Source organism: Oncorhynchus mykiss, chromosome 26 (assembly GCF_057628025.1).
Source record: "Oncorhynchus mykiss isolate SJ-2025 chromosome 26, ASM5762802v1, whole genome shotgun sequence".
Lineage (NCBI taxonomy): Eukaryota > Metazoa > Chordata > Actinopteri > Salmoniformes > Salmonidae > Oncorhynchus > Oncorhynchus mykiss.
In genome coordinates, this window is record NC_143047.1 from 44,250,001 (window position 1) to 44,269,282 (window position 19,282).

General features: G+C 45.0%; 1 protein-coding gene across 12 annotated transcripts in view; it reads left to right on the forward strand.

Annotated features, from left to right (window-relative positions):
- Positions 1-19,282, forward strand: part of LOC110487142 (C-myc promoter-binding protein) — a 155,175-nt gene that overhangs the window by 127,382 nt on the left and 8,511 nt on the right. For all 12 annotated transcript variants that reach the window (XM_090223212.1, XM_090223213.1, XM_090223215.1 and 9 more), the window contains 9 exons: positions 1,679-1,819; positions 2,572-2,818; positions 8,342-9,194; positions 9,415-9,631; positions 10,599-10,681; positions 10,935-11,110; positions 11,301-11,468; positions 16,529-16,709; positions 17,412-17,672. In XM_090223212.1, coding sequence (XP_090079338.1) covers positions 1,679-1,819; positions 2,572-2,818; positions 8,342-9,194; positions 9,415-9,631; positions 10,599-10,681; positions 10,935-11,110; positions 11,301-11,468; positions 16,529-16,709; positions 17,412-17,672 — 2,327 coding nt within the window. The remainder of the gene's footprint in view (positions 1-1,678; positions 1,820-2,571; positions 2,819-8,341; positions 9,195-9,414; positions 9,632-10,598; positions 10,682-10,934; positions 11,111-11,300; positions 11,469-16,528; positions 16,710-17,411; positions 17,673-19,282) is intronic.

The window sequence follows — 19,282 nt, forward strand, 5'->3', positions numbered from 1 at the left end:
AACTGTTCCTATGACGATGTAGCCTGTGAGCCCAAGAGGTCAACCAGCACAGGTAAATACCTGGAACTAACTGTCCCTATGACGATGCAGCCTGTGAGCCCAAGAGGTCAACCAGCACAGGTAAATACCTGGAACTAACTGTCCCTATGACGATGTAGGCTGTGAGCCCAAGAGGTCAACCAGCACAGGTAAATACCTGGAACTAACTGTCCCTATGACGATGTAGCCTGTGAGCCCAAGAGGTCAACCAGCACAGGTAAATACCTGGAACTAACTGTCCCTATGACGATGTAGGCTGTGAGCCCAAGAGGTCAACCAGCACAGGTAAATACCTGGAACTAACTGTTCCTATGACGATGTAGCCTGTGAGCCCAAGAGGTCAACCAGCACAGGTAAATACCTGGAACTAACTGTCCCTATGACGATGTAGGCTGTGAGCCCAAGAGGTCAACCAGCACAGGTAAATACCTGGAACTAACTGTCCCTATGACGATGTAGCCTGTGAGCCCAAGAGGTCAACCAGCACAGGTAAATACCTGGAACTAACTGTCCCTATGACGATGTAGCCTGTGAGCCCAAGAGGTCAACCAGCACAGGTAAATACCTGGAACTAACTGTCCCTATGACGATGTAGCCTGTGAGCCCAAGAGGTCAACCAGCACAGGTAAATACCTGGAACTAACTGTCCCTATGACGATGTAGCCTGTGAGCCCAAGAGGTCAACCAGCACAGGTAAATACCTGGAACTAACTGTCCCTATGACGATGTAGCCTGTGAGCCCAAGAGGTCAACCAGCACACATTTGATTTTTACCTTACGCCGATTTCAGATTAACAGAGGAAAGTGTTTTTACATAAACTGCCGACTGCCATGATCCATGTAATACCAAACTATTAGTGACTGTAAACGTCCTCACTGCCTCCCTCTCCCCCTCTCTTTCTCTCCCCCTCTCTTTCTCTCCCTCTCCCTCCCTCTCCCCCTCTCTTTCTCTCCCCCTCCCTTCAATCCCTACTTCCCTCTCTCGTAACTCTCCCTCCACCCTTCTTCCCTCTCCTCTCTCTTTTCTCCCTCCCTCCCTCTCTCCCTACCTCCCTTCCTCCCTCTCCTCTCTCTTCTCTCCCCCTCCCTCACTCCATACCTCCCTCTCCCCCTCCTCTCTCTTCTCTCCCCCTCCCTGTCTCTTCTCCCTCCCTCACTCCCTCCCTTCCTCCCTCTCCTCTCTCTTCTCTCCCCCTACCTCCCTCTCCCCCTCCTCTCTCTTCTCTCCCCCTACCTCCCTCTCCCCCTCCTCTCTCTTCTCTCCCTCCCTGTCTCTTCTCCCTCCCTCACTCCATACCTCCTCCTCCTCTCCTCCCTCTTCTCTCCCCCTCCCTCACTCCATACCTCCCTCTCCCCCTCCTCTCTCTTCTCTCCCCCTCCCTGTCTCTTCTCCCTCCCTCACTCCCTCCCTTCCTCCCTCTCCTCTCTCTTCTCTCCCCCTACCTCCCTCTCCCTCTCCTCTCTCTTCTCTCCCCCTACCTCCCTCTCCCCCTCCTCTCTCTTCTCTCCCTCTCCCTGTCTCTTCTCCCTCCCTCACTCCATACCTCCTCCTCCTCTCCTCCCTCTTCTCTCCCCATACCTCCCCCTCCTCTGTCTTCTCTCCCTCTCCCTGTCTCTTCCCCCCCCCTCCTCTCTCCAGACCATGTAGCAGGTCTCCTGTTGAGCTCCTCTCTGAATGATGTAGGTGTGGTTGAGACCAACAGTCTGAGGAGGAGACATCTCAGTGCCCTTGAGGAGGGAGGTGTCAGTGGGAGTAGTGGAGGAGGAGGAGGAGGAGGAGGTGAGCCATAACTATAATCCATAACTGATCTATCTATTGTCTGTTTACTGTCTGTCTGTCTTCCATGATGTATTGGATGTCTCTGTAGTGCAGGGCTGGAGGATGTGAGTCAGCTGTATCTATCACCCAGAACTATTTCCTGTCTAGTTGTGTCTGTCTTGACATTCTGCCTTGTTTATTTGGCTCTATATCTGTACTGGATGGTAGGTGATGGCTGTGAGCCTGCTGTAACTATCCATCAGAACTCACCTAGCGATTTAGACTTGTATTGATTGTCTAGTTGTGATGTCTCAATCTGTACTGTATAGTAGTTGTGCTGTACTCAGTTTACTGTATGTTGTGTAGAACATGTCATGTTTCAGGAGAATTGTTTCTTTCCTGCTCAAAGGACCATGACAGATAGAGATAATAAAGTCTCCTCCTCTCCCCTCCTCCTCTCTTCTCCTCCCTCCTTTCCTCTCCCCTCCTCTCTCATCCTCTTCTCCTCTCCCCTCCTCTCACCTCACCTCCTCTCCCCTCTCTTCTTCTCCTCTCCCCTACCCTCTCCTCACCTCCTCTCCCCTCCTTTCACCTCCTCTCTCCTCTTCTCCCCTCCTCTCTCCTCCTCTCCCATTGTCTCTCCTCTCTCCTCCTCTCACCTCCTCTCCCCTCCTTTCCTCTCCCCTCCTCTCACCTCACCTCCTCTTCTCCTCTCCCCTCCCCTCTCCTCTTCTATCCTTTCCCCTCTTCACCTCCTCTCCCCTCCTCTCCAGGCCATGACTGGCAGGGTGTGCGAGGGTGCAGACTGAGTGGAGACAACAGGGTTGGCAGTGGTAGCAGTGGCACTCCAGTGTTGGGTCTGGGACTGCACCAGGGAGAGACTGACCCAGCCAGGATAGCAGAGAACCTGGGGGCAGACACCAAGATCCTCCAGGGGACCAGCTTCAGCCAGACCAACAGGCCGCGGTCGTTAGTCCTGGGAGGGTCAGAGGGGGTTGGAGCAGCCGGGGGAAGAACCAGGTGAACATAATTGATGTGGAACGTTACTGACCCGCTGACATCTTGTGAAAGACATTTGATCTCAGTGAGAGTAACCTGTATTAATAAAGGCAGAGGGAGAGTAACCTGTATTAATAAAGGGAGAGTAACCTGTATTAATAAAGGTAGAGGGAGAGTAACCTGTATTAATAAAGGGAGAGTAACCTGTATTAATAAAGGTAGAGGGAGAGTAACCTGTATTAATAAAGGGAAAGGGAGAGTAACCTGTATTAATAAAGGGAAAGGGAGAGTAGCCTGTATTAATAAAGGTAGAGGGAGAGTAACCTGTATTAATAAAGGGAGAGTAACCTGTATTAATAAAGGTAGAGGGAGAGTAACCTGTATTAATAAAGGGAGAGTAACCTGTATTAATAAAGGCAGAGGCAGAGTAACCTGTATTAATAAAGGTAGAGGGAGAGTAACCTGTATTAATAAAGGCAGAGGGAGAGTAACCTGTATTAATAAAGGTAGAGGGAGAGTAACCTGTATTAATAAAGGGAGAGTAACCTGTATTAATAAAGGCAGAGGGAGAGTAACCTGTATTAATAAAGGCAGAGGGAGAGTAACCTGTATTAATAAAGGTAGAGGGAGAGTAACCTGTATTAATAAAGGGAGAGTAACCTGTATTAATAAAGGTAGAGGGAGAGTAACCTGTATTAATAAAGGGAGAGTAACCTGTATTAATAAAGGCAGAGGGAAAATAACCTGTATTAATAAAGGTAGAGGGAGAGTAACCTGTATTAATAAAGGGAGAGTAACCTGTATTAATAAAGGCAGAGGCAGAGTAACCTGTATTAATAAAGGGAAAGGGAGAGTAACCTGTATTAATAAAGGTAGAGGGAGAGTAACCTGTATTAATAAAGGGAAAGGGAGAGTAACCTGTATTAATAAAGGTAGAGTGAGAGTAACCTGTATTAATAAAGGTAGAGGGAGAGTAACCTGTATTAATAAGGGGAGAGGGAGAGTAACCTGTATTAATAAAGGTAGAGGGAGAGTAACCTGTATTAATAAAGGTAGAGGGAGAGTAACCTGTATTAATAAAGGGAGAGGGAGAGTAACCTGTATTAATAAAGGTAGAGGGAGAGTAGCCTGTATTAATAAAGGTAGAGGGAGAGTAACCTGTATTAATAAAGGTAGAGGGAGAGTAACCTGTATTAATAAAGGCAGAGGGAGAGTAACCTGTATTAATAAAGGTAGAGAGGAAGAGTAACCTGTATTAATAAAGGTAGAGGGAGAGTAACCTGTATTAATAAAGGTAGAGGGAGAGTAACCTGTATTAATAGAGGGAGAGGGAGAGTAACCTGTATTAATAAAGGGAGAGTAACCTGTATTAATAAAGGCAGAGGGAGAGTAACCTGTATTAATAAAGGTAGAGGGAGAGTAACCTGTATTAATAAAGGGAGAGTAACCTGTATTAATACAGGCAGAGGGAGAGTAACCTGTATTAATAAAGGGAGAGTAACCTGTATTAATAAAGGTAGAGAGGGAGAGTAACCTGTATTAATAAAGGTAGAGGGAGAGTAACCTGTATTAATAAAGGAAGAGTAACCTGTATTAATAAAGGCAGAGGGAGAGTAACCTGTATTAATAAAGGTAGAGGGAGAGTAACCTGTATTAATAAAGGTAGAGGGAGAGTAACCTGTATTAATAAAGGCAGAGGGAGAGTAACCTGTATTAATAAAGGTAGAGAAGGAGAGTAACCTGTATTAATAAAGGTAGAGGGAGAGTAACCTGTATTAATAAAGGTAGAGGGAGAGTAACCTGTATTAATAGAGGGAGAGGGAGAGTAACCTGTATTAATAAAGGGAGAGTAACCTGTATTAATAAAGGCAGAGGGAGAGTAACCTGTATTAATAAAGGTAGAGGGAGAGTAACCTGTATTAATAAAGGGAGAGTAACCTGTATTAATAAAGGCAGAGGGAGAGTAACCTGTATTAATAAAGGGAGAGTAACCTGTATTAATAAAGGTAGAGAGGGAGAGTAACCTGTATTAATAAAGGTAGAGGGAGAGTAACCTGTATTAATTAAGGGAGAGTAACCTGTATTAATAAAGGTAGAGGGAGAGTAACCTGTATTAATAAAGGGAGAGGGAGAGTAACCTGTATGAATAAAGGTAGAGGGAGAGTAACCTGTATTAATAAAGGTAGAGGGAGAGTAACCTGTATTAATAAAGGGAGAGGGAGAGTAACCTGTATTAATAAAGGTAGAGGGAGAGTAACCTGTATTAATAAAGGTAGAGGGAGAGTAACCTGTATTAATAAAGGGAGAGGGAGAGTAACCTGTATTAATAAAGGTAGAGGGAGAGTAGCCTGTATTAATAAAGGTAGAGGGAGAGTAACCTGTATTAATAAAGGTAGAGGGAGAGTAACCTGTATTAATAAAGGCAGAGGGAGAGTAACTTGTATTAATAAAGGTAGAGGGGGAGAGTAACCTGTATTAATAAAGGTAGAGGGAGAGTAACCTGTATTAATAAAGGTAGAGGGAGAGTAACCTGTATTAATAGAGGGAGAGGGAGAGTAACCTGTATTAATAAAGGGAGAGTAACCTGTATTAATAAAGGCAGAGGGAGAGTAACCTGTATTAATAAAGGTAGAGGGAGAGTAACCTGTATTAATAAAGGGAGAGTAACCTGTATTAATACAGGCAGAGGGAGAGTAACCTGTATTAATAAAGGGAGAGTAACCTGTATTAATAAAGGTAGAGAGGGAGAGTAACCTGTATTAATAAAGGTAGAGGGAGAGTAACCTGTATTAATAAAGGGAGAGTAACCTGTATTAATAAAGGCAGAGGGAGAGTAACCTGTATTAATAAAGGCAGAGGGAGAGTAACCTGTATTAATAAAGGTAGAGGGAGAGTAACCTGTATTAATAAAGGGAGAGTAACCTGTATTAATAAAGGCAGAGGGAGAGTAACCTGTATTAATAAAGGGAGAGTAACCTGTATTAATAAAGGTAGAGAGGGAGAGTAACCTGTATTAATAAAGGTAGAGGGAGAGTAACCTGTATTAATTAAGGGAGAGTAACCTGTATTAATAAAGGTAGAGGGAGAGTAACCTGTATTAATAAAGGGAGAGGGAGAGTAACCTGTATTAATAAAGGTAGAGGGAGAGTAACCTGTATTAATAAAGGTAGAGGGAGAGTAACCTGTATTAATAAAGGGAGAGTAACCTGTATTAATACAGGCAGAGGGAGAGTAACCTGTATTAATTAAGGGAGAGTAACCTGTATTAATAAAGGTAGAGGGAGAGTAACCTGTATTAATAAAGGTAGAGGGAGAGTAACCTGTATTAATAAAGGGAGAGGGAGAGTAACCTGTATTAATAAAGGTAGAGGGAGAGTAGCCTGTATTAATAAAGGTAGAGGGAGAGTAACCTGTATTAATAAAGGTAGAGGGAGAGTAACCTGTATTAATAAAGGTAGAGGGAGAGTAACCTGTATTAATAAAGGTAGAGGGAGAGTAACCTGTATTAATAAAGGGAGAGTAACCTGTATTAATACAGGCAGAGGGAGAGTAACCTGTATTAATTAAGGGAGAGTAACCTGTATTAATAAAGGTAGAGGGAGAGTAACCTGTATTAATAAAGGTAGAGGGAGAGTAACCTGTATTAATAAAGGGAGAGGGAGAGTAACCTGTATTAATAAAGGTAGAGGGAGAGTAGCCTGTATTAATAAAGGTAGAGGGAGAGTAACCTGTATTAATAAAGGTAGAGAAGGAGAGTAACCTGTATTAATAAAGGGAGAGTAACCTGTATTAATAAAGGTAGAGGGAGAGTAACCTGTATTAATAAAGGGAGAGTAACCTGTATTAATACAGGCAGAGGGAGAGTAACCTGTATTAATAAAGGGAGAGTAACCTGTATTAATAAAGGTAGAGAGGGAGAGTAACCTGTATTAATAAAGGTAGAGGGAGAGTAACCTGTATTAATAAAGGGAGAGTAACCTGTATTAATAAAGGCAGAGGGAGAGTAACCTGTATTAATAAAGGTAGAGGGAGAGTAACCTGTATTAATAAAGGTAGCGGGAGAGTAACCTGTATTAATAAAGGCAGAGGGAGAGTAACCTGTATTAATAAAGGTAGAGAAGGAGAGTAACCTGTATTAATAAAGGTAGAGGGAGAGTAACCTGTATTAATAAAGGTAGAGGGAGAGTAACCTGTATTAATAGAGGGAGAGGGAGAGTAACCTGTATTAATAAAGGGAGAGTAACCTGTATTAATAAAGGCAGAGGGAGAGTAACCTGTATTAATAAAGGTAGAGGGAGAGTAACCTGTATTAATAAAGGGAGAGTAACCTGTATTAATAAAGGCAGAGGGAGAGTAACCTGTATTAATAAAGGGAGAGTAACCTGTATTAATAAAGGTAGAGAGGGAGAGTAACCTGTATTAATAAAGGCAGAGGGAGAGTAACCTGTATTAATAGAGGGAGAGTGAGAGTAACCTGTATTAATAAAGGGAGAGTAACCTGTATTAATAAAGGTAGAGGGAGAGTAACCTGCATTAATAAAGGTATAGGGAGAGTAACCTGTATTAATAAAGGTAGAGGGAGAGTAACCTGTATTAATAAAGGGAGAGTAACCTGTATTAATAAAGGGAGAGGGAGAGTAACCTGTATTAATAAAGGTAGAGGGAGAGTAACCTGTATTAATAAAGGTAGAGGGAGAGTAACCTGTATTAATAAAAGGAGAGTAACCTGTATTAATAAAGGTAGAGGGAGAGTAACCTGTATTAATAAAGGGAGAGTAACCTGTATTAATAAAGGCAGAGGGAGAGTAACCTGTATTAATAAAGGTAGAGGGAGAGTAACCTGTATTAATAAAGGGAGAGTAACCTGTATTAATAAAGGGAGAGTAACCTGTATTAATAAAGGGAGAGGGAGAGTAACCTGTATTAATAAAGGTGGAGGGAGAGTAACCTGTATTAATAAAGGGAGAGTAACCTGTATTAATAAAGGCAGAGGGAGAGTAACCTGTATTAATAAAGGTAGAGGGAGAGTAACCTGTATTAATAAAAGGAGAGTAACCTGTATTAATAAAGGTAGAGGGAGAGTAACCTGTATTAATAAAGGGAGAGTAACCTGTATTAATAAAGGCAGAGGGAGAGTAACCTGTATTAATAAAGGTAGAGGGAGAGTAACCTGTATTAATAAAGGGAGAGTAACCTGTATTAATAAAGGGAGAGTAACCTGTATTAATAAAGGGAGAGGGAGAGTAACCTGTATTAATAAAGGCAGAGGGAGAGTAACCTGTATTAATATAGGGAGAGGGAGAGTAACCTGTATTAATAAAGGGAGAGTAACCTGTATTAATAAAGGTAGAGGGAGAGTAACCTGTATTAATAGAGGGAGAGGGAGAGTAACCTGTATTAATAGAGGGAGAGGGAGGTATAGATCTGATGTTCTCCTCTCTGTTGTTGATTTTTCTGCTTCTGAAAGTAAATATCCCCTTTGGGATCAGTAAATTATCAATATCAAAATGAATTTAAAATCTGATCTATTCATTTCTCCATCAGGCGCTGCAGACGTAGAGACAGCCCTGAAGACGGAGAGGAGAGGGACTGGAGCGACGAGGACAAGAATGACAAGAATAATACAGACGCCATCTTTGATCTGGAGGACCTAGATCTGGACGGACCAACCACAGACAGCGTTGCTAAAACCAGCCAATCACGGAAGAGGACGGTGGAACGCAGCGCCAGCTATGGCGGTGTGGGTGTGGCCTCAGCCTCGCGGGGCACCGTTAAACGAACGGGGATCGAGACAGGCTTCGACCCGCTGTCCCTCCTGGCGGCCGAGTCCAAGTCCCAGGGAGACAGAGAGTACGACCTGGAAGTGGAGATGGATGGGGTCGCGACCCCTACGGGCCGGCGCCAGGACCACCTGGCTAGGGAGATAGAGATGTACATGAACCATATGGGTTCTCCGCTGAACAGCCGGACACCCAGTATGGACCTCCAGGACCCCTCCAGCCCCCTGTTCCTCCACCCTCCTCCCCCACTTATCACCACCCCTCGACGGGCCAGTCTCCCCCATACCTCCCCTCTCAGGACAGGAGGATTACCTCGCTCCAGGACCCACAACTCCCCCTCGCCCTCCCAGCCTGCCAGACAGAGGCTCTGGTCCTCACCCCCCTGTCCCCGCTCCACCCCCAGCCCACAGCCCAGCCCCTACCGGGAGAGGGAGAGAGACAGGGACCTGGGTTTGCTGTCCCCGTCTCTGTCCTCCTCTTCCTTCGCCCTGGAACAGCTCCTCACCCCCACCCTGGATGTGTTTAAGAGCAGCGTGTTCTCGGCAGGGAAAGGTGTGGCAGAGAAGGCTAGCCGGTGGTACTCTCGCCTGGCCACCTCCTACACCGTGCCCACCAAGGTACGCTCAGCGGTTTGTCAATGGAGGGTGCTCTACTGGTGCGTCAGTCAAAATAACACATTTCTGAATGGCGTAAGATATTTTGTAATACTGTGTGACACGAATCCCACTACCTAATGCAGCAAGGTGCCTCTCAGCAAGGTGCCTCTCAGATTCTCAAACACATTGCAGCATCAACATTTATTTTGTTCCTGAACCTCCCATTGTCCACCCCCTCCAGGATGGTAACTGTGACCGTCTGAGTGTGTCCTCTCTGGGCATGGACCCTGACTGCTCCTCCCTGTTGGATGTGGATGAGGAGGGCCTGGGGGACCCAGACGGCTCCATCACCTCCCCTCAGAGAAATGGCCCCGGGCCCCGTAGGAGCCCAAGGAGAAGCCCATCCAGACGCAGTCCCCTGAGGAGCAGACTGGACAGTTTCACACACAGACAGACAGGTAACATATTTCTGCCCTGTCACTGAGGAGGAGAGAGAGAAAGGGAGGAGCTAGGATCAGACAACCAGGTGTCCTGTCTGTCCTGTCACTGAGGAGGAGAGAGAGGGAGGAGCTAGGATCAGACAACCAGGTGTCCTGTCTGTCCTGTCACTGAGGAGGAGAGAGAGAGGGGGAGGAGCTAGGATCAGACAACCAGGTGTCCTGTCTGTCCTGTTACTGAGGAGGAGAGAGAGAGGGGGAGGAGCTAGGATCAGACAACCAGGTGTCCTGTCTGTCCTGTCACTGAGGAGGAGAGAGAGGGAGGAGCTAGGATCAGACAACCAGGTACTGCCCTGTCACTGAGGAGGAGAGAGAGGGAGGAGCTAGGATCAGACAACCAGGTACTGTCCTGTCACTGAGGAGGAGAGAGAGAGGGGGAGGAGCTAGGATCAGACAACCAGGTCACTGAGGAAGAGAGAGAGGGAGGAGCTAGGATCAGACAACCAGTTACTGTCCTGTCACTGAGGAGGAGAGAGAGAGGGAGGAGCTAGGGTCAGACAACCAGGTACTGTCCTGTCACTGAGGAGGAGAGAGAGGGAGGAGCTAGGATCAGACAACCAGGTACTGTCCTGTCACTGAGGAGGAGAGAGAGGGTGGAGCTAGGATCAGACAGGATGTAGGGGAAGGAGAAAGGACTCTTACCAAACTCTGCCAGCAGACGATGCCTTGTGCAGTTGAGTGGATTGAGGTGAAGTCTGATTGGAGCTCTTCAATCATGTTACTCAGACCCTCTGCCCTTCTTCTGTCTCATTAGCATCCAGTGTGCAAGTAGTGCACTGGCACTCCTGACATGGAAGAGTCCTGCCCTGAGTTAGCGCTTCGCTAACGGCTAGCCATCAGAGACTGTTTACTGCTGACACCAATAATAGCAGATGTTCATGGATGATGGTGTGCTCCTTCTCCCGGTTGTGTCCTGTCTCTCCTCCAGGCTTTCCTCCCCCAGACTGCTCTGATCTGGGCTCGTCTCGCTACACCAGCAATACCAGTGTCTTCCAGAACTACGCCATGGAGGTGAGGGCACCACACTTACAGACCTCTCAAACTCAACCAGAAAAACTCACAGGAACATTGAAACGAAGCCAACACTACAGAATAGCTTTGATTTTCAGATAGGATGGATCAATCAAGTATCAATGACATGCGAGACAAAGGGACCAAGGACACTTCTCATTCATACAACCAGGCCAAGGGGGGGTCTCTGCCATTTTGTGCCGACCCCTGATTGACCTAACGTCCATCTTGGCTCTGCTGTGTGTGTTTCCAGCTGTTGATCTCCAGCTGTTCTCGCTGTAAGACGTGTGACGGTCTGGTGTACGACGAGGAGATCATGGCAGGATGGACGGCTGACGACTCCAACCTCAACACCACCTGTCCCTTCTGTGGGAACCCCTTCCTCCCCTTCCTTAATGTAGAGATCAGAGACCTGAGAGGACCTGGGAGGTACACTAGATATACACACAGACATTTAACACCACCCCTGTTCCCCTGATATCACACCTCTCCTCCTCTCCTCCTCTCATCCTCTCATCCTCTCATCCTCTCATCCACTCATCCACTCATCCACTCATCCTCTCATCCACTCCTCCTCTCATCCACTCCTCCTCTCATCCTCTCATCCTCTCACCTTCAGGTTCTACCTGAAGAGCAGTCCGTCAGCGGATGAGGCTGTGTCATCGTCCTACTCTGTGTCCACCGGTCTGGACACCGGGACGTCCACTCTGTCCACTCCCTGTCCCACTACTGTCCTATCTCCTCTCTCACCCAGGATCACTGTAGAGGGCTGCTCTGGTAACAACAGGTACACTGCACTATACACTACGCACTAAACACTACACACTAAAACACTAAACACTACACACTATACACAACACACTACACACTTACACACTACGCACCAACCCCTGTCCCACCACCATCCTCTCAGATAAACCCTATCCTACCACCCCTATCCTACCACCCCTATCCTACCACCCCTATCCTACCACCCCTATCCTACCACCCCTATCCTACCACACCTAGCCTACAACCCCTATCCTACCACCCCTAGCCTACCACCCCTACCCTACCACCCCTATCATACCACCCCTATCATACCACCTCTATCCTACCACCCCTAGCCTACCACCCCTAGCCTACCACCCCTAGTCTACCACCCCTAGTTGACCACCCCTATCCTACCACCCCTATTCGACCACCCCTATCCTACCACCCCTAGCCTACCACCCCTAGCCTACCACCCCTAGCCTACCACCCCTAGCCTATCACCCCTATTCTACCACCCCTAGTCTACCACCCCTATTCTACCACCCCTATCCTACCACCCCTAGCCTACCACCCATAGTCTACCACCCCTAGCCTACCACCCCTAGTCTACCACCTCTATCCTACCACCCCTAGCCTACCACCCCTATTCTACCACCCCTAGCCTACCACCCCTAGTCTACCACCCCTGCCCTACCACCCCTATCCTACCACCCCTAGTCTACCACCCCTATCCTACCACCCCTAGTCAACCACCCCTAGTCTACCACCCCTAGTCTACCACCCCTAGCCACTTAGTTTCCTGAGATTATTAGTCAGTATTAGTATAGTGGTAGTGTCCTCTTCCTTAGTTTCCTGCGATTATTAGTCAGTGTTAGTATAGTGGTAGTGTCCTCTCTCTGTTAGTTTCCTGAGATTATTAGTCAGTGTTAGTATAGTGGTAGTGTCCTCTTCCTTAGTTTCCTGAGATTATTAGTCAGTATTAGTATAGTGGTAGTGTCCTCTCTCTGTTATTTTCCTGAAATTATTAGTCAGTGTTAGTATAGTGGTAGTGTCCTTTCTCTGTTAGTTTCCTGAGATTATTAGTCAGTGTTAGTATAGTGGTAGTGTCCTCTTCCTTAGTTTCCTGAGATTATTAGTATAGTGGTAGTGTCCTCTCTCTCTGTTTGTTTCCTGAGATTATTAGTCAGTATTATTATAGTGGTAGTGTCCTCTCTCTGTTAGTTTCCTGAGACTATTAGTCAGTATTAGTATAGTGGTAGTGTCCTCTCTCTGTTAGTTTCCTGAGATTATTAGTCAGTGTTAGTATAGTGGTAGTGTCCTCTTCCTTAGTTTCCTGAGATTATTAGTCAGTATTAGTATAGTGGTAGTGTCCTCTCTCTGTTATTTTCCTGAAATTATTAGTCAGTGTTAGTATAGTGGTAGTGTCCTCTTCCTTAGTTTCCTGAGATTATTAGTTAGTATTAGTATAGTGGTAGTGTCCTCTTCCTTATTTTCCTGAGATTATTAGTAAGTATTAGTATAGTGGTAGTGTCCTCTCTCTCTGTTAGTGACCTGAGATTATTAGTCAGTATTAGTATAGTGGTAGTGTCCTCTCTCTCTGTTATTTTCCTGAGATTATTAGTCAGTATTAGTATAGTGGTAGTGTCCTCTCTCTCTGTTATTTTCCTGAGATTATTAGTCAGTATTAGTATAGTGGTAGTGTCCTCTCTCTGTTAGTTTCCTGAGATTATTAGTCAGTGTTAGTATAGTGGTAGTGTCCTCTCTCTCTCTGTTATTTTCCTGAGATTATTAGTCAGTATTAGTATAGTGGTAGTGTCCTCTCTCTGTTAGTTTCCTGAGATTATTAGTCAGTATTAGTATAGTGGTAGTGTCCTCTTCCTTAGTTTCCTGAGATTATTAGTCAGTATTAGTATAGTGGTAGTCTCCTCTTCCTTAGTTTCCTGAGATTATTAGTCAGTGTTAGTATAGTGGTAGTGTCCTCTCTCTGTTAGTTTCCTGAGATTATTAGTCAGTATTGGTATAGTGGTAGTGTCCTTTCTCTCTGTTAGTTTCCTGAGATTATTAGTCAGTATTAGTATAGTGGTAGTGTCCTCTCTCTGTTAGTTTCCTGAGATTATTAGTCAGTATTAGTATAGTGGTAGTGTCCTCTCTCTGTTAGTTTCCTGAGATTATTAGTCAGTATTGGTATAGTGGTAGTGTCCTTTCTCTCTGTTAGTTTCCTGAGATTATTAGTCAGTATTAGTATAGTGGTAGTGTCCTCTCTCTGTTAGTTTCCTGAGATTATTAGTCAGTATTAGTATAGTGGTAGTGTCCTCTCTCTGTTAGTTTCCTGAGATTATTAGTCAGTATTAGTATAGTGGTAGTGTCCTCTCTCTGTTAGTTTCCTGAGATTATTAGTCAGTATTAGTATAGTGGTAGTGTCCTCTCTCTGTTAGTTTCCTGAGATTATTAGTCAGTATTAGTATAGTGGTAGTGTCCTCTTCCTTAGTTTCCTGAGATTATTAGTCAGTATTAGTATAGTGGTAGTCTCCTCTTCCTTAGTTTCCTGAGATTATTAGTCAGTGTTAGTATAGTGGTAGTGTCCTCTCTCTGTTATTTTCCTGAGATTATTAGTCAGTATTAGTATAGTGGTAGTGTCCTCTCTCTGTTAGTTTCCTGAGATTATTAGTCAGTATTGGTATAGTGGTAGTGTCCTTTCTCTCTGTTAGTTTCCTGAGATTATTAGTCAGTATTAGTATAGTGGTAGTGTCCTCTCTCTGTTAGTTTCCTGAGATTATTAGTCAGTATTAGTATAGTGGTAGTGTCCTCTCTCTGTTAGTTTCCTGAGATTATTAGTCAGTATTAGTATAGTGGTAGTGTCCTCTTCCTTAGTTTCCTGAGATGATTAGTCAGTGTTAGTATAGTGGTAGTGTCCTCTCTCTGTTAGTTTCCTGAGATTATTAGTCAGTATTAGTATAGTGGTAGTGTCCTCTCTCTGTTAGTTTCCTGAGATTATTAGTCAGTATTAGTATAGTGGTAGTGTCCTCTTCCTTAGTTTCCTGAGATGATTAGTCAGTATTAGTATAGTGGTAGTGTCCTCTCTCTGTTAGTTTCCTGAGATTATTAGTCAGTATTAGTATAGTGGTAGTGTCCTCTTCCTTAGTTTCCTGAGATTATTAGTCAGTGTTAGTATAGTGGTAGTGTCCTCTCTCTCTGTTAGTTTCCTGAGACTATTAGTCAGTGTTAGTATAGTGGTAGTGTCCTCTCTCTCTGTTAGTGACCTGAGATTATTAGTCAGTGTTAGTATAGTGGTAGTGTCCTCTCTCTCTGTTAGTGACCTGAGATTATTAGTCAGTGTTAGTATAGTGGTAGTGTCCTCTTCCTTAGTTTCCTGAGATTATTAGTCAGTGTTAGTATAGTGGTAGTGTCCTCTCTCTCTGTTAGTTTCCTGAGATTATTAGTCAGTGTTAGTATAGTGGTAGTGTCCTCTCTCTCTGTTAGTGACCTGAGATTATTAGTCAGTGTTAGTATAGTGGTAGTGTCCTCTCTCTGTTAGTTTCCTGAGATTATTAGTCAGTATTAGTATAGTGGTAGTGTCCTCTTCCTTAGTTTCCTGAGATTATTAGTCAGTATTAGTATAGTGGTAGTCTCCTCTTCCTTAGTTTCCTGAGATTATTAGTCAGTGTTAGTATAGTGGTAGTGTCCTCTCTCTGTTATTTTCCTGAGATTATTAGTCAGTATTAGTATAGTGGTAGTGTCCTCTCTCTGTTAGTTTCCTGAGATTATTAGTCAGTATTGGTATAGTGGTAGTGTCCTTTCTCTCTGTTAGTTTCCTGAGATTATTAGTCAGTATTAGTATAGTGGTAGTGTCCTCTCTCTGTTAGTTTCCTGAGATTATTAGTCAGTATTAGTATAGTGGTAGTGTCCTCTCTCTGTTAGTTTCCTGAGATTATTAGTCAGTATTAGTATAGTGGTAGTGTCCTCTTCCTTAGTTTCCTGAGATGATTAGTCAGTGTTAGTATAGTGGTAGTGTCCTCTCTCTGTTAGTTTCCTGAGATTATTAGTCAGTATTAGTATAGTGGTAGTGTCCTCTCTCTGTTAGTTTCCTGAGATTATTAGTCAGTATTAGTATAGTGGTAGTGTCCTCTTCCTTAGTTTCCTGAGATGATTAGTCAGTATTAGTATAGTGGTAGTGTCCTCTCTCTGTTAGTTTCCTGAGATTATTAGTCAGTATTAGTATAGTGGTAGTGTCCTCTTCCTTAGTTTCCTGAGATTATTAGTCAGTGTTAGTATAGTGGTAGTGTCCTCTCTCTCTGTTAGTTTCCTGAGACTATTAGTCAGTGTTAGTATAGTGGTAGTGTCCTCTCTCTCTGTTAGTGACCTGAGATTATTAGTCAGTGTTAGTATAGTGGTAGTGTCCTCTCTCTCTGTTAGTGACCTGAGATTATTAGTCAGTGTTAGTATAGTGGTAGTGTCCTCTTCCTTAGTTTCCTGAGATTATTAGTCAGTGTTAGTATAGTGGTAGTGTCCTCTCTCTCTGTTAGTGACCTGAGATTATTAGTCAGTGTTAGTATAGTGGTAGTGTCCTCTTCCTTAGTTTCCTGAGATTATTAGTCAGTGTTAGTATAGTGGTAGTGTCCTCTTCCTTAGTTTCCTGAGATTATTAGTCAGTGTTAGTATAGTGGTAGTGTCCTCTTCCTTAGTTTCCTGAGATTATTAGTCAGTCTTAGTATAGTGGTAGTGTCCTCTTCATTAGTTTCCTGAGATTATTAGTCAGTGTTAGTATAGTGGTAGTGTCCTCTCTCTGTTAGTTTCCTGAGATTATTAGTCAGTGTTAGTATAGTGGTAGTGTCCTCTCTCCCTCCTCATTTGGGTTTCTGTTGGATTACATGATTACATCTCATTAGAGAATGTGTTTGAAGTAGCCGCCTGCTGATACTATCTGCAACAGATAACAGGAGCTCCTCCTGGTCCTAACACTGATCTGTGTGTGTGTGTGTGTGTGTGTGTGTGTGTGTGTGTGTGTGTGTGTGTGTGTGTGTGTGTGTGTACTGTGTGTGTGTACTGTGTGTGTGTGTGTGTGTGTGTGTGTACTGTGTGTGTGTCCGTCCCCAGGCTGTCGTCGTCCAGGGCCCAGTGTATAGAGATCCCTACAGAGCGGCGTCAGGGGGCCCTGTCCCCGGGGTCAGCTATGGTGCGGAGTGTCAGTGCCTTTGACCCCATGGAGGAACCAACTCGACTCAGCCACAATGTACCCACTTCAGGCAGCCTGCCCAGCCGACTCAACGAAGCCAGCGTGAGACAGACCCCCAAAACACACATAATACTGTGTTCACACACACACACTTTCACACACACACACACACACTTTCACACACACACACACATTCACACACACACACACACACACACACATTCACACACACACACACACACACACACACACACACACACACACACACACACGCACACACACACACACACACACGCACACACACACACACACATACACACAAACACAAACACAAACACACACACACACACACACACACACACACACACACACACACACTCACACATACACATTCACACAAACACATACACATACACACTCACATTCACACAATCACACTCACACACACACACACACACACATTCACACACACACACACACACACACACACACACACACACACATACATACATACACATTCACACACACACACACACACACTCACACATACACACACCCATACACACATACACATTCACACACACACATTCATTCACACACACACACACATTCACACACACACACATACACACACATACACACACATATACACACATTCTTACTTGATTAACATTATGTATCTGTAGTGGTCGAGGACCACCCACAGCCTAACTTCTCAACTTTAACCCCTGACCCCTAACTTCTCAACTTTAACCCCTGACCCCTAACTTCTCAACTTTAACCCCTGACCCTTAACCCCCCCAGGACCCCCTGAGTGTTGATATGGAGTGGCGTCTCCACCACCCAGAACCAGTCACAGTACCCTACCTGAGTCCCCTGGTGCTGTGGAAGGAGCTGGAGTCCCTGCTGGAGAACGAGGGAGACCCTGTTATCACAGTGTCAGCCGTGGTGGACCACCATCCTATCATCTACTGGAACCTGGTTTGGTCCTTCAGACGTCTGGACCTGCCCAGCAACCTGCCTGGACTCATACTGACCTCAGAGCACTGTAACAGGGGATCTACGGTAGGGAACACTGTCTAAACATTCCCTGTCTATACACCTCACCGCTTATTCCCTGTCTATACACCTCACCCCTTATTCCCTGTCTATACATCGCACCCCTTATTCCCTGTCTATACACCTCACCCCTTATTCCCTGTCTATACACCTCACCCCTTATTCCCTGTCTATACATCTCACCCCTTATTCCCTGTCTATACACCTCACCCCTTATTCCCTGTCTATACATCTCACCCCTTATTCCCTGTCTATACATCTCACCCCTTATTCCCTGTCTATACACCTCACCCCTTATTCCCTGTCTATACACCTCACCCCTTATTCCCTGTCTATACACCTCACCCCTTATTCCCTGTCTATACACCTCACCCCTTATTCCCTGTCTATACACCTCACCCCTTATTCCCTGTCTATACACCTCACCCCTTATTCCCTGTCTATACATCTCACCCCTTATTCCCTGTCTATACACCTCACCCCTTATTCCCTGTCTATACACCTCACCCCTTATTCCCTGTCTATACATCTCACCCCTTATTCCCTGTCTATACACCTCACCCCTTATTCCCTGTCTATACACCTCACCCCTTATTCCCTGTCTATACACCTCACCCCTTATTCCCTGTCTATACATCTCTTCCTTATTCCCTGTCTATACACCTCACCCCTTATTCCCTGTCTATACACCTCACCCCTTATTCCCTGTCTATACATCTCACCCCTTATTCCCTGTCTATACACCTCACCCCTTATTCCCTGTCTATACACCTCACCCCTTATTCCCTGTCTATACACCTCACCCCTTATTCCCTGTCTATACACCTCACCCCTTATTCCCTGTCTATACACCTCACCCCTTATTCCCTGTCTATACACCTCACCCCTTATTCCCTGTCTATACATCTCTTCCTTATTCCCTGTCTATACACCTCACCCCTTATTCCCTGTCTATACATCTCACCCCTTATTCCCTGTCTATACACCTCACCCCTTATTCCCTGTCTCTACACCTCACCCCTTATTCCCTGTCTATACACCTCACCCCTTATTCCCTGTCTATACACCTCACCCCTTATTCCCTGTCTATACACCTCACCCCTTATTCCCTGTCTATACATCTCTTCCTTATTCTCTGTCTATACATCTCTTCCTTATTCTCTGTCTATACACCTCACCCCTTATTCCCTGTCTATACATCTCACCCCTTATTCCCTGTCTATACACCTCACCCCTTATTCCCTGTCTATACACCTCACCCCTTATTCCCTGTCTATACATCTCACCCCTTATTCCCTGTCTATACATCTCACCCCTTATTCCCTGTCTATACACCTCACCCCTTATTCCCTGTCTATACATCTCACCCCTTATTCCCTGTCTATACATCTCACCCCTTATTCCCTGTCTATACACCTCACCCCTTATTCCCTGTCTCTACACCTCACCCCTTATTCCCTGTCTATACACCTCACCCCTTATTCCCTGTCTATACATCTCTTCCTTATTCTCTGTCTATACACCTCACCCCTTATTCCCTGTCTATACATCTCACCCCTTATTCCCTGTCTATACACCTCACCCCTTATTCCCTGTCTATACACCTCACCCCTTAT